Source organism: Bos grunniens, chromosome 10, assembly GCF_055505025.1.
Source record: "Bos grunniens cultivar Pamir isolate PY7600 chromosome 10, Bosgru_T2T1.0, whole genome shotgun sequence".
In the NCBI taxonomy this organism is placed as follows: domain Eukaryota; kingdom Metazoa; phylum Chordata; class Mammalia; order Artiodactyla; family Bovidae; genus Bos; species Bos grunniens.
This window is the reverse complement of record NC_141174.1, coordinates 95,424,864-95,440,309: the sequence shown is the minus strand read 5'-3', so window position 1 is coordinate 95,440,309 and position 15,446 is coordinate 95,424,864. Positions and strand designations below refer to the sequence as shown.

At 37.9% G+C, this 15,446-nt stretch overlaps 1 protein-coding gene and 1 long non-coding RNA gene across 4 annotated transcripts in view; both read right to left on the bottom strand.

Annotated features, from left to right (window-relative positions):
* Positions 1 to 1,113: 1,113 nt before the first annotated feature.
* LOC147365430 (uncharacterized) lies at positions 1,114 to 4,704 on the bottom strand. Its single transcript, XR_015135548.1, has 2 exons — positions 4,527 to 4,704; positions 1,114 to 1,628 (listed from the first exon to the last, which is right to left on the bottom strand). It is a non-coding gene; the product is annotated as an uncharacterized LOC147365430 (long non-coding RNA).
* Positions 4,705 to 4,732: 28 nt separating this feature from the next.
* Positions 4,733 to 15,446, bottom strand: part of CERT1 (ceramide transporter 1) — a 131,588-nt gene continuing 120,874 nt past the window's right edge. For all 3 annotated transcript variants that reach the window (XM_086323212.1, XM_086323211.1, XM_086323213.1), the window contains 4 exons: positions 12,549 to 12,677; positions 11,440 to 11,569; positions 10,067 to 10,203; positions 4,733 to 7,801 (listed from right to left, as the gene is read on the bottom strand). In XM_086323212.1, the coding sequence (XP_086179338.1) occupies positions 10,076 to 10,203; positions 11,440 to 11,569; positions 12,549 to 12,677 (387 nt within the window). In that variant the 3' untranslated portion in view covers positions 4,733 to 7,801; positions 10,067 to 10,075. The remainder of the gene's footprint in view (positions 7,802 to 10,066; positions 10,204 to 11,439; positions 11,570 to 12,548; positions 12,678 to 15,446) is intronic.

Here is a 15,446-nt window from a genome sequence, read left to right as displayed (position 1 = left end):
CCCATGGACAGAGGAGCCCAGTGGCTACAGTCGATGGGGTCACAAAGAGTTGGACACAACTGAAGTGACTTAGCATGCACATTCAAGGCATTAGGTATGAATGGATTACTTGATCAGCAGAAAAGAGATCACGTAGGAGACTCTCAAGGCTACTCTGATTCTCCAGCTCTGAGTGCTTCCCCGTTCATTTACAAACACAGCAGTGACGGCTGGGCAGCTCGAGGCACTGTCACTTCCATATTACTGACATAATTGTCACTATTTCTGACATTAGCATGAGAATTATATATACAAGTAAAAACATCAATAATGGTTGACTTATTCTATATCCAAATCAGGAACCAAGTCCCACTGATTTTTCTTAGATATGTAAAACAATAATGCTCAAGAAGGCTCTCGGTGCTCCCCCTGCTGGTAAAAAGAAGACCAAGCTACTTCACAGAGCCAAGTTTTCCATGAACTGCCTCTGCCTCTCTCGTTTTCTCCCTTACCAGACATATCTTGTAGGCTAAACCCCACATAGACCGAGTGACTTACCGTTTGACTCAAAGCCCCAAAATGTGTGTGTCCCTTTCGTCATGTTGTGTCTTGCTAAGCTCCATGCCTTCAGCACTCAAAAGACAGCATGTAGGCACGTATTTGTGGTTGACCAAATTGCTCCTTACGTTTGCACAGTGCTGTAGAGTTCAAAGCATTTTGAATACATTATCTTACTCTTCCCCAAACGATTCTGCAGTGTAGGTGATTTCATGTTATTTTATAGAGGAGAAAAATAGACGGAAACATTGAAATGATGGCAAGATCAAGTCATTCCAAGCGAGAGACCAAGGAAAAACTCTGGTCTTCTGGCCTCTAAATTTCATTGCTTTTCAGTATGTTGAAAACATGGTATCCAGAAACATGGGGGAAATTCACTTAGAAGGGACAGAAAAATCTACTGGATGTTAGGAATTAAGAGATAAAGTCACAAGCCACAAATTAATTATAGTTTTAAATTCAAATAATTGGCAGAGGAGAGTTGAACTTGTTAAAACACAGCAACAATCCAGGCCCTATTTACCTTTTGAGGCCACAACTGAAAACCGAGAATCAAAGACTTTCACGCACCTCAAATGTGGTTAAGTCTACCATTAATGCACTTTATTAAAATGCTCTTGATTACAAAGCCTATTTCCTTTTAGTGTAGATACATCTCTAAAAAGCTTGGTTATGACAAAAATGCAGGCTACATGTGGTTTGTATATATTCCCAGTCCTAGAACACTGCGTGGTGTGTAGCAGGTGCTCAATAAACATTTACTCTGCAACTTGTTTTCAGTGCTGTCGATCGACATTGCTGAAACGGTTGGATGTTGACTACATCTTGATTTAGCTACCATACAAGGATTCCCTGCTGCCGGGCCCAAGTACCACTTGGGTCTCCCAATCACAAGGAGTAGAGACATTAAAGAATTAGTCAGCTGACCAGGTGTGGATCCAAAGCATGTTTTAGTCACTACCTCATTGGTCATTTTGCAGTAGGCTGTCCACAAAAGTGACAGCTATGTTGGATCTCATCGTTGGGTTGAAAAATTCAAGATTAAAATATTCTCCTTGGGCTTGTTTGTGATGATGTTTCATCCTTCCAAACTAGAAGACAGGAAGGAAGTTGAGGTCAAAAGGAAATGATGGTCAAATTTCAACTTTAAGACAAAATTTATTTATCTAGCGGGGTTTTGTAACAGGTATTGTAGCTTTGTGAAGCTGACACTGAAGTGTGGTGTTAAGACCTTTACCCCAAAGTTCTAGTCTTCAAGCCCATCAGCTCTTCTATTCTGTCAAACACTGTATTATAAATATTAACATATAAGACACTAAAAAGTAGTCTAATGCAGAGAAGACTTAAGAGTTTGAGTTACTCAGTGGGCCTGGAACCCTGGCCCACTCTCTTGTCTTTATGAGTGGTACCACCACCTACTGCGTGGTGCCATCACCCGCTGCCACCCAGTGGGTTCTAAGGGGAGAAGTTGGATAAAACGTGGGCAAGGTGTGTGGCACACGTGATGGAGACATCATTTGGCAATTCAATTATCATACATCTGGGTGATAAAATCTTGGGATGAGAATCCTGAGTAATTTCAAACGTCTTTAAGATTTGTTCTAGACATCCTCATTTGGCATCTCAATGATCCTAAACTCTGGGCAATAAAATCTTGGTTGGGAATCTTAAGTAATTTCAAACATCTTTAAGATCTGCTCTAGCACTAAACTCATAGAATTCTCTGAAGGAGAACAAGGAGGCCACACAAAATAGTTTATGATATTGTTTAAGGCTATTCAAAGTGTACAGACATAGAAAGTTCATAAAATTTTTATGGGAAAACAATGCAAATGCTAACAATGTGAGAGCCCTGTGATGTAGATCAAAACGGTAACAAGAAAATCTGGGCAATCCTATAAAAACAATTCGAAGTAGCCAGTTAGAACTATACCACATTTCCAGGTTACAGTCCGAAGTCAAGCCTAAGGCAAAAACTCAACAAAGTTAGAACTGCTCTTGAAAAACGTGTCATGAAGACAATACTATTTGTCAATAAACGCAACACAACAGAGATGCAAAAAGGCAAAATGGCTGTCTGAGGAGGCCTTACAAATAGCTGAGAAAAGAAGAGAAGCAAAAGGCAAAGGCAAAAAGGAAGGATATACCCATCTGAATGCAGACTTCCAAAGAATAGCAAGGAGAGATAAGAAAGTTTTCACTCAGCATTTCACTTTGCACTGTTATCAGTGCAAAGAAACAGAGGGAAACAATAGAATGGGAAAGACTAGAGGTCTCTTCAAGAAAAGTAGAGATACCAAGGAAACATTTCATGCAAAGATGGGCTCAATAAAGGACAGAAATGGTATGGACCTAACAGAAGCAGAAGAGGTTAAGAAGAGATGACAAGAATACACAGAAGAACTGTACAAAAAAGTTCTTCACGACCCAGATAATCACGATGGTGTGATAACTCACCTAGAGCCAGACATCCTGGAATGTGAAGTCAAATGGGCCTTAGGAAGCATCACTACGAACAAAGCTAGTGGAGGTGATGGAATTCCAGTTGAGCTATTTAAAATCCTGAATGATGATGCTGTGAAAGTGCTGCACTCAATATACCAGCATATTTGGAAAACTCAGCAGTGGCCACAGGACTGGAAAAGGTCAGTTTTCATTCCAATCCCAAAGAAAGGCAATGCCAAAGAATGCTCAAACTATCGCACAACTGCACTTATCTCACATGCTAGCAAAGTAATGGTCAAAATTCTCCAAACCAGGCTTCAACAGTACATGAATTGTGAACTTCCAGATGTTCAAGCTGAATTTAGAAAAGGCAAAGGAAGTAGAGATCAAATTGCCAACATCTGTTGGATCATAGAAAAAGAGAGTTCCAGAACAACATCTACTTCTGCTTCACTGACTACGCCAAAGCCTTTGACTGTGTGGATCATAACAAGCGTGGAAAATTCTTCAAGAGATGGGAATACCAGACCACCTTATATGCCTCCTGAGATATCTGTAGGCAGGTCAAGAAGCAACATTTAGAACTGGACATGGAACAACAGACTGGTTCCAAATTGGGAAAGGAGTATGTCTTGTCTGTATATCGTCACCCTGCTTATTTAACTTATATGCAGAGTCCATCGTGTGAAATGCCAAGCTGGATAAAGCACAAGGTGGAATCAAGATTTCCAGGAGAAATATCAATAACCTCAGATACATAGATGACACCATCCTTATGGCAGAAAGTGAAGAACTAAAGAGCCTCTTGATGAAAGTGAAAGAGAGTGAAAAAGTTGGCCTAAAACTCAACATTCAGAAAATGAAGATCATGGCATCTGGTCCCATCACTTCATGGCAAATAGATGGGGAAACAATTGAAACAGTGAGACTTTCTTTTCTTGGAAGAAAAGCTATGACCAACCTAGACAGCATATTAAAAAGCAGAGAGATTATTTTGACAACAAAGGTCCGTCTAGTCAAGGCTGTGGTTTTTCCAGTGGTCATGTATGGATGTGAGAGGTGGGACCATAGAGAAGGCTGAGCACTGAAGAATTGATGCTTTTGAACTGTAGTGTTGGAGAAGACTCTTGAAAGTCCCTTGGACTGCAAGGAGATCCAACCAGTCCATCCTAAAGGAAATCAGTCCGGAATATTCATTGGAAGGACTGATGCTGAAGCTGAAACTCCAATACCCTGGCCACCTGATGTGAAGAACTGACTCATTTGAAAGACCCTGATGCTGGGAAAGATTGAAGGCGGAGAAGGGGAGGACAGAGGATGAGATGGTTGGATGGCATCACTGACTCAATGGACATGAGTTTGGGTAAACTCTGGGAGTTGGAGATGGACGGGGAGGTCTGGCGTGCTGAAGTCCACGGGGTCGCAAAGAGTTGGACATGACTGAGCGACCATATATACATACACACATGTATATGTGTGTATATATAGTACATACATATACACACATACACATATATATGTGAAAAGATTCAAAAAAGATTTACCTTAACCTCCTATGTATTTGGGTCTATTCCATGCTGTTAAATTTTTTTTTAGGTAACAACTCAGCAGTTTCCTTGATGCCCAACTGGGGTTACAACCTATAGTTTGAAGACCATTAAACTGGAGTATTTCAAGCTCTTAACTAACAGAGAATTATGTAGAATTATGTAGGTCCGTACCTGGGGGTTAAAAAAAACAACCAAGCAAGCACATTTGTCATAATATTTTAATACTTTTCCACTTTTAAATACTGGTTTTAATTTTGTGATTGTAACATGGAAGATCCAACTTTATTATTTTTTTAAAAACATCATCAGGATCATAAAGCTATTTAGAATAGTTACACTCTACACACTCCCAAGGTACGTAAAATGATTATGTTTTGAGTTTGTAGATGAACAATGACAATAATCGAAATACAGTCTGTACAACTTCTGGATGAATACTGGTGAAAAGTGTTTAACTGGACAACAACTAATAAGTTTAAAGATAACAAGCACAATTTCACAAGAGAACCAGCTCAGCCCAACTAAAATTTTCTCAATAGCAATGGACACTGATGTTGTAGAGGAGTACAAATTAGTTGATGAAACTGAAGAAATGGGAACCTCATTCCTCCTTTTCCTTCTTTTGTATTCTGACATCCCTCCCAGTCACCGCCCTCCTTGGTCTGGCTCCCCCTGTGGCGAACCCAAATCAAGAGCTGCTGTGACATACCCTCCACCTCAAAATCAGGACTCCTGAATTGCAAGTGGAACAGTGTGCTCTCCTGAACTGTACAGTGGGGACTCAGGGACAAAACCCCTCATCGCCAGTCCTGTTCATGCTTCTATCACAGCACAAAAGAGCAACTGAGTAGGAAAGAGTTAAATCTTTTCTTTTTTTTTTTGGCTTGGGGAAGAGAAGTAGGAAATAACTGTAGAAAAGAAAATATCATGTATATTCAGCATGTTGGAATTAGCCATACGGAAATAATTCTAGAGGGTCTGAATGTTGTCTAAAGGGCTAGTACAGCTCCAAATTTTGATTTCTTTTAAACATCCTTCGTATTCCCTAACTCATTTTCTAAATCTGGTTGGGCAGGATTAACCCTAGTGAAGTTCCAGTGCAATTATCTGAGGATAAAATGTATCTTTTTCTTTTCTTTAATACAAATATTTTTAGTTTAATCATTTTATTTACAGAATAAATTGCAAAAGTATATCATTAACATTTAGTGCAAATGCAACTAGTGAAGATTTAGACACTGCTCTGTAAACTGTCCATACCTTTGTAAAATAAAGCTATCCAATTTAGTCATGATAGTTATCAGAAATGGCAAACAGAGAAACATTTATAGTGGGCATATAGAATATTTTAGAAGATTCCCATCAGTGGCTATGGTGAATAACCCTTCCCTCCCCAACCCTCCCATCCCAACTGCAGAACTGATTGTAAAATAAAATACACATTTGAGGTATAAATTTTTCTTTCTTAAACATCATGATAAAAAATGTTAACGGTGATGTAGTAAACTGATAAGATAATTTGTTTTATTTGCCTTAACTAGCACTACCACCATATAGGCACTTCTCCACATAGTCAAATTATGAACGGCATTTTTCTGTAATAAGGCATATTCCATGCACATCATTTAGAGAAAGGTAAATTAAAAAATAGAAAAGATTTATGGAGCATGAAATCTGCGTGCATGTAATGTGAGCATATGCTTTATATGTATTTTTCTCTCTGTACAGAATAATAAATACCACTATATTTGATGCAAGTAATTAACTTCCAGGATTGTGTATATTAAGTGATCAGACTAATCCCATCATTAAGTTATCACCTTGCATTTATCATTAAGACTCCATTACCATGTATGAAATATATACAGGACATGTTCCACATGACATGACTTTCTGCTTTACAAAATGGGTCTGGTTTCTGTGTTTCTATAGAGATGAACAAGTCAGCAAAGCATCTACAAAATGCCTCTGATTTGTGTAAGCACACTTGTGTATAAACAAAATGAAGGTTCTGAAGTGGGCAGTCATTTCCACTTCAGTGAGTTCCATTCCCTGCCTCAACTCCATGTGTCAAGGTTTTCAAAGAGGGAGGCCTAAAACTAAAAAAGGTATTTTACATTTAACTTCTTACAGCAACTAAAGAAAGAATTTCAGTTCGAATCACTCGGACTTCTTTTCTGCCCTGCTAAAGTTTCTGATCAAGAGGCAAACAGGAGTGACACCCACATTTTCTATGCCTATCTTGTAACATAGCTTTTAAACCAACCCAAATTAGAATGAAAAAACATACGTTACTGAATACTAGAAATACTGGATCAAATGCCAAACAGTGAGATTTGCTGGAACAATACCGTATGCCCTCTCACGTGTGTCAGGAAAACATGACATCATTTTATTCTGACCGTTTTACCAGAAAGTAGTTTATACCTAGTAAGGTTGTACAGGTGTTTCTGTTTGGAGGCAGACAGAACCAATTCAGGAATTACCAAATTGTGTTTGTAATAAACTGAAAAAAATCTGTAGCACACAGTACACAACTAAAAATACAATAGAAATATAAAGGTATCTGGAGAAAAAATAAAGCTTTTCACTCTTTCTCCATCAGAACCAAGGTTCTTCATGGGAGTAAGACTATAGAAAAGGCGAAATCACACGTTATTGACAGCCCTCAGTTATTAAGAGACACTGTACATAACAACATGAATTATTATAGAAATCAGCAGCAACGAATTCTATGATTATACAAAGCAAAAAAGTCAAAAAATTCCAGACACAGACTTGACTGTGGGCCTAAAAACAGAACCCCATCCAGGCACCTGGCGCACAGAAAGCGCGTGCCCACGTGCGTCCAACTTGTGTGCTTCTCTTCTGCGCACGGAGCCTGATAACAACTGAGGGTCTCAGGCCGAACCACAGAAAATTAAAAATTCTGAAAAAGTTTCCAAAAATTAAAGCATCAATTCCTAGTTGTGATTCAAAGTTGATTTTTTTTTTCTCTCTTTTAGGAGCAAGCAAATAAAAATATAGCCATATACATGTAATTTTACATGTATTTATAGTTATATGCTGAGCAAGGAGATCTAGCAGAAGACAGCTAGTGTTAAGATGTTCAGCTTTGCTATTGCGGTATTTCTTCATTTTTTAACACAAGGCCAAGGTGTTGGGCCACATACAAGGCTATAGATCCTATGTTCCAGCTTAGAGCATTCAATTTTGTTTTTTAATTTTTTTCCTCCAACATGGAATGTCACACAGCCTTGCTTCAGTCACTGTAGAAAAGAAAATAACAAGTAAAACATTCAGTACTATTATGACCACTAACACCTGTGGGACTACCAGAACAGACTTCTCCTTCCTTCTGAATCCATGGCATGCACAGAATCTCTACTGAAGTTTTACATTTTACAGATTTTTCACCTTAAGGAATATAAAATTATTAACTTTACCTATTTGAAACGTATCATGAGAAAAGAAGGCATAAGAAATCTTGTGAAGGCTAGAAAAAATGAAGACAGACAATGTGCTACAGGAAGTGAAAAGGGAATCAAGCAGAGGTCTCTGGATCTGCACCTCACAGACTGGAACTTCCTTTGTCTTAGTGTTCAATACAAACTGTGCTAGACAGTATCAAGAATTTACTTAGGCTATGGGAAAGAGGCCTGCCTTATCTTAAGAGATACCTTGTCAAATGAGTTTAAGAGTTCTAAGTTTTAAATATCTTTGGGCCTCACTAACTCTTTATGGACACTATTGAAAGTTACTATTTCTCCATCATCAAAGTAATAATGGTAGCTTTCCTAAGGTTTCAATGCTAGGATCCAGTTCACACATACATCTCCCAAAATTATTATGAAACAAACTGTTACTTTAGGTAAATGAAGATTTAATGTAGGTAAATGAAAATCTGATTTTCTGTCAGAAAGAAGCTCAATCTGGACTCAAAGAGTCCAGTTCTGTCTTTACACACACACATACACTGTATAAGATATTCTAAAAATAGTGCCTTTAGATAGTACACTTATGCTTTAAGAGAGTCCTTCAAAGGTCAGACTTTGTCCCAAACACTAACCATTCAGAGAAGACCAGTACCTGTTTAACATTTTCATGTAACCTATTTTCCTGGGAAAAGCTACATATCTGGGACTTCAATACAATAATCCCTGTGTTGGTGTCTGAAAGTAAATTAAGCCTATTTTAAAACAGAAGTAACACAATATAAACAGAATCAGAAATCAGACGTAATTATAGAAGTAGTTCTCAACTGGATGAAAAGATGCTAGAACTCATGTGTAACAAGAGGACTATAATTTTTTTTTGGCCTTGCCACGTGGCTTGTGGAAGCTCAGTTCCCGGACCAGGGGCTGAACCTGGGCCAGGGCAGTGAGAGCCTAGAATCCTAACCACTAGGCCAGCAGGGAACTCCCAAGAGGACTATAATTTAAATTGCACTGGGAGAATATTTCTCACCTATCGAGTTGGAAAAAATCAGAAAGGTTTATTTCCTACATTGTGTGAGTGTCAGAGAAATAGTACTCCCGACATGTTAGTGCTGGTGAGATGGTAAATTAATACAACGTCTACAGAGGGCACTACCTGAATTACAAATGCACAAGACCTCTGAAGTGCCAGCAGTGCCACGGCTAGTAATTTATTCACAAATTAAATGACACATGGGTATGACTGCAATACTGTTTGCTCCAGCAAAAGCTAGAAGCAACTTTAACATCTGCAAGTGGAGAACTGGTTAGATAAATTTATGTGCATCCATACAATGGGATTCTACACAGCCATAAAAAAAAGAATAAAGCAGCTCTGCACCAATGTGGAAAGACCTTCAAGATAAAGCGTAAGAAAAGCAAGATGCAGAATCCACTTACAGTATGCAGCCTTTTACCAGTAACAGTAAAGGTGTATGTACGGCAGGAATATACTTGTATTGGCTTATTGAAGTGAAAATAAAACACTTCTGGAAAAACACAAAAAACTACCAGTAGCAGCTATACACTTTGGTATGTGGGGTATGCGGCAGTGGTGCAAAACTGGGTGATTAGGAGATAGGGGATAAATTTTACTGTGCATCTTTTCAAACTTTTGACTTCTGAACCATGTTAACATACCACTTATTAAAAAAAAAAAAAAAAAGATTTCAGTGCCTAGCACAAAGATATTCAGTGCAGCATCATTTGACAATAAAAATATGGAACCAGCCAGACATTAACATGGGCCAGTGCTTAATAAATTTTACAACATTTATACAACAGATGTTAAAAGAATGATATAGTTTTATATATCTTTCTATGTACTAATAGTCAAGATATATTAAATAGAAAAAGCAAGCTGCAAGACAATACTTTGGGGAAAAAAATCAAAGATATATGTCAGTACATACATATAAGCCTGGAAGAATATACAAAAACCTAAAACTATTTTCTGGGAAGGGAAAAATAAGGGAAATTGTACTTACTTATTATGTCTGCAAGAGCCATGTTAATCAAATAAAGTTTAAAAAAAGGATAAAATACATTTTCCAGTACCTGTTAATACTAGAACAAAATAGGTTTTCCTGCAGTTTTTTCTTGTACGTAAGAAGTAAAACGCTTTAGAAACTTTGGATATTCTCGCTTTGCCACTGCCCGTAACACTGAGGCTGGGGCCCATCCTCCAGGGTTTACTGTGAGACAAAGGAAAATGCAAACTGTTAAGGTAGTTCCCCAAACATGTGTAAAGCACTCATTTTGTTCTTCTGCTTTAAAAAAATATTCCTCACAATAAAACAGCACCTCTTAAAAAGTCTTGACCACTCAGTCCTTAGTACTGTACCAACCACCAGATGAGAACAGATAACAAACTAGAAAGCATTTATTACTGTTCTAAAATGTTCTTGGTTTCCTGAACTATATGCAAATACTAGTACAAGCAGCACTTCAGCTTACTAAAGGCAGATTTATTCATTAAACTCTATTATAATCAAATAGTAACTTGCTCAGGCATAACTGTCTCTGTAAACATACCAGCAATGATGGTTCTGTATAAAGAAGGTTTGAACATTTGATTAGAGGGACTCTAGTTTACTGCAGGTAGGAAATGGGTGGAATGAGGAACCATTAAAAGTGATGAACAGGGTTGTCCAGCCCTAGGCCAGTGTGAAATAAATATATCACTGCTGCTGCTAAGTTGCTTCAGTCATGCCCGACTTTTTGCGACTAGCAGCTACTAAAGGACAAGGGAACAAAGATTTAGAAAACTAAAAAGTCTGACAATAAGAAAAAGAACTATTCACCTGAAACTAGCATGATATTTTACATCAACTATATTTTACAAAAACCCAAAATTATAAAGTAAAAAAGAAGAAAACAATAATTTCCAGTAATCCAACAATCAAGCAACAAGTCAGTATTAGCATTTCAACTTTTCATATGTACATATTTTCTTCTTTTAACATTTACTGAAATGGTATTTTATATGCTTTTTCTCACCCCACTTAACTTTAAGTTATAAACATCTTTCTAAGTCACTAAATGGTCTTTGAAAATTTGGGTAAAAAAGAAGTGTTTATTTCTTTTCTCACTGTTGCTTATATTCCTAATTACACAAATATTCTATAAGACATGTATCTAATACAATGGTTCTTACAACTGTACATGTAATAGTGATCTAAAGATGAAGTTTACAAATTTACCTTTCCAGCCCCAGCTTCAGAAATTCTGATACAGTAATTATTCAGACATGTATATTTTGAAAGAGTCCCAATAATTTTGATATATATCTTTCCAAATTAAAAATTACTAAATCTAATGGATAAAAACTAAAATGACATTGGTAAATGGTATTTGTCCAAACTGTCAGTTATCATGTAGATCATAATAAAAACATCCATATGACCAAACACCAAAAACAAAATACATACCATTGGCCACGTATGTAATCTTGCATAGAATGTTGTCCCTGCTAATCTCCTGGTTTCCCTCTGGGGGGCTCACCAAGGTCTGACAAATCATAGCAACGTTTATTTTGGCACGGACACATCGATTGTTTAGCTGCCAAAAGAAAAAATACCACCACCAGTGTAGTAGATATCCAGTATTTTGTAACCTCTTCTGGTCTAATTCTACATTAAGTTCACCAAAACTATAACTCATCATCTCCAACAAAATCTTATATACACCAATAAAGGACACATACCAATGTCTGAATGCTGGGGGACAGCAACTGTGGGGTGTGGGGTTGAATTTACTTGAATGGATTAAAGGTTGCATTGTCACAAAGCTAGAAAAAAAATTTGTGTATGAAAGATGGTAATAGTCTTGCATTGAATATAAATAATACTCCAAGCATGTGAAGATGTGATCATTTGTGATGTTACTTATTAAAGAAAAAAAGTATATATATTAATACATCTTTTGGAGTATTGGAAAGTAGTACTCTATATTCTTTATCATATCACTTTTCGTAAGTACTGAATATACTCCTGTTCATTTTTCTATGTTCTGTTTTACAGCCTTAAGAAGTGTTTCAAACATTTCTGAATGTACACAATAAGAGTAAATGCCCTGCATGGTGTGATGCTGTATTACACAGGAAACTGTGTGCAGACATTAAACTGTCTCTTGAAAAAAAAAAAAAGAATAGATGCCAAGCTGATTTGACATCAGGAACGTTTCCCCTCCTCCTAAGTAGTAAAAGTAGCTAAAACGAGATAGAAACCACAGAGGCTTTGCCTGCAGTTGATCATGGCTTGAGGTAACTATGAGAAGTAGCCTACCTAGTGACCCATCCAGCTGCATCATCGACCCTCAAGAGGAAAGGAAAACAGTCCTGCTGGGATGTTCATGGCATGACTGTTGCTCTCAGGTAACACTACTAGCTGTACTCTTCTAAGAAGTCAACTTTAATAAAAATTTAAGAAGCATTATCAAATCTTTATGTGTGGTGTGTGCTGATCAATTTTGCCCTGTGCTGTGTTGTATATTTAACTTCATAGTATACAATTATAACATGTTTATACACTGTACTTACAGGAGCACTGCTGTGATCTACAGAAAAATTACAAACTATCCAAGTCTCCGGGTCATTTTCATTCAAAGCTGGTATCTTTCGAATGGCAGACAGATATAAGACATCCCGCTGAGAAGCTGGCCACACTCTCTGTGGAAGAAGTACAAATATTTTGAAAGTCTGAACTCCGTTTTTCGTTTTCTTTTTGGCTGCACCACCCACTCCAGTTTTCTTGGGCTTCCCTGGTAGCTCAGTTGGTAAAGAATCCGGCTGCAATGCGGGAGGCCTGGGTTGGATCCCTGGGTTGGGAAGACCCCCTGAAGAAGGGAAAGGCTACCTACTCCAGTATTCTGGCCTGGAGAATCCCATGGACTGTATAGTCCATGGGGTCGCAGAGAGTCGGCCACGACTGAGCACCTTTCCCTTTCACACAGCATGCAGCATCTTAGTTCATCAACGAGGGATCGAACCTGCACCCCCTTCAGTGGAAGAGCGGAGTTTTAACCACTGGACTGTCAAGGGAAGTCCTAAAACTTTGAACTACTTTTTATTTACATTTAATATGGAACTAACAAAGAAACAAATGTAAGACTAGTAAAATGTTTTAGTAGAAGGTAATATCTGTCAGATTTTAAATGGAAAGCACCCACACCAAAGGATTTGATTATGAAAACTGAGTTAATGACTTTGCAGAATACACCAAAAGAATAACATTCTGCTATTTACAGTTCTCTTTAAATTTGGTAACATATACGTAACATAAAATGCTTTAATTTTTAAGTGTACAATATTTTTTATTTCTGGAAAACTAAAACTAAAGATTATTAAAGTAATGTATTTTATATATAACACACTTTAAGTTACAATTGTAGTTAGTTTTCCAGAAATAATCCTAATATGACCTATATATTGCTGGGAGAAATATCAATAACCTCAGATATACAGATGACACCACCTTTATGGCAGAAAGTGAAGAGGAACTCAAAAGCCTCTTGATGAAAGTGAAAGGGGAGAGTGAAAAAGTTGGCTTAAAGCTCAACATTCAGAAAACGAAGATCATGGCATCCGGTCCCATCACTTCACGTGAAATAGATGGGGAAACAGTGGAAACAGTGTCAGACTTTATTTTTCTGGGCTCCCAAATCACTGCAGATGGTGACTGCAGCCATGAAATTAAAAGACGCTTACTCCTTGGAAGGAAAGTTATGACCAACCAAGATAGCATATTCAAAAGCAGAGACATTACTTTGCCAACAAAGATTCGTCTAGTCAAGGCTATGGTTTTTCCAGTGGTCATGTATGGATGTGAGAGTTGGACTGTGAAGAAGGCTGAGCGCCGAAGAATTGATGCTTTTGAACTGTGGTGTTGTAGAAGACTCTTGAGAGTCCCTTGGACTGCAAGGAGATCCAACCAGTCCATTCTGAAGGAGATCAGTCCTGGGATTTCTTTGGAAGGAATGATGCTAAAGCTGAAACTCCAGTACTTTGGCCACCTCATGCGAAGAGTTGATTCATTGGAAAAGACCCTGATGCTGGGAGGGATTGAGGGCAGGAGGAGAAGGGGACAACAGAGGATGAGATGGCTGGATGGCATCGCTGACTCGATGGACGTGAGTCTGGGTGAACTCCGGGAGTTGGTGATGGACAGGGAGGCCTGGCGTGCTGCGATTCATGGGGTCGCAAAGAGTCAGACACGACTGAGCGACTAATCTGATCTGATTCCTCCCCTCCATCTACTACTTAACAAGTAAAATAATTTCTGCAGCCCATTTTCCAGGATCAATTATCTTTAGAAAATAAGAGCCTTCTGATTCTAAATGCTGCTAAGTCACTTCAGTCGTGTCCGACTCTGTGTGACCCCATAGACGGCAGCCCACCAGGCTCCCCCGTCCCTGGGATTCTCCAGGCAAGAACACTGGAGTGGGTTGCCATTTCCTTCTCCAACACATGAAAGTGAAAAGTGAAAGTGAAGTCGCTCAGTCGTGTCCGACTCTTAGCAACCCCATGGACTGCAGGCTACCAGGCCCCTCCATCCATGGGATTTCCCAGGCAAGAGTACTGGAGTGGGGTGCCATTGCCTTCTCCGATTCTAAATGACTGGTCATTTATTTTCACTGCAAATTACAGAGCGACTAATATTTTAAAGTCTAATAAATTTCAGACTCTACTTTAAACCCCCTAAATCAGTAAGTTAAAACAGAATCTTGTTATGCCTTTCTTGAGTAGCTGTCATGTAAATGAAGCCTAAGTCAGAGTCATTAAACATTACATGCCTCAGATAACAAGACTAACTCAAGAAATACATAACAAAACTGAAAATATTATCAAATATTCAACTCAATTAAAAATTATTTTAAAAAGAAAAATGAAGTACTTACTGAATCATCATGTTTCTTATATAACGTACTAAACTGCTTTTGGTGGATCTCTCCAAAATTTTAATTTATTATTGTTTATTCAACATAATATTTGGCAATGTTAAGAATGGAAATAGAGCAGAATAAGTTAAGAGAAATATTCTCTAATTTAAATATTTAGATTAACAGAGGAAGAAATGAAGTGAAAGGAAACCAATTTAAATGACAATGTTTCTTTGTGTTCTGGGGCATGACCAACAACCTCTCAATAGCTGATGCTCAGAAATTTTTCCCTTATGTCAGATAATCCATTTAGATCATGTTCACTTTTGAGTCTTAACACAGACTAATAACATACTTTCCATTTTCTATTACTGTTGCAGGAAACCGATTCATATTTGGTTACTCATTTATTTCCTCTAGAGACTAGATACTAGAAAAACATTTAAATAGATTTGAGTACTTTCTTCTCCAGACTTACTATATACCTTCTTCAACCATGTTTTGGATATTTTTCAGGTTTGTATCTGCACCCATTTCTGCTTTAAAGCAGAAACGTTTA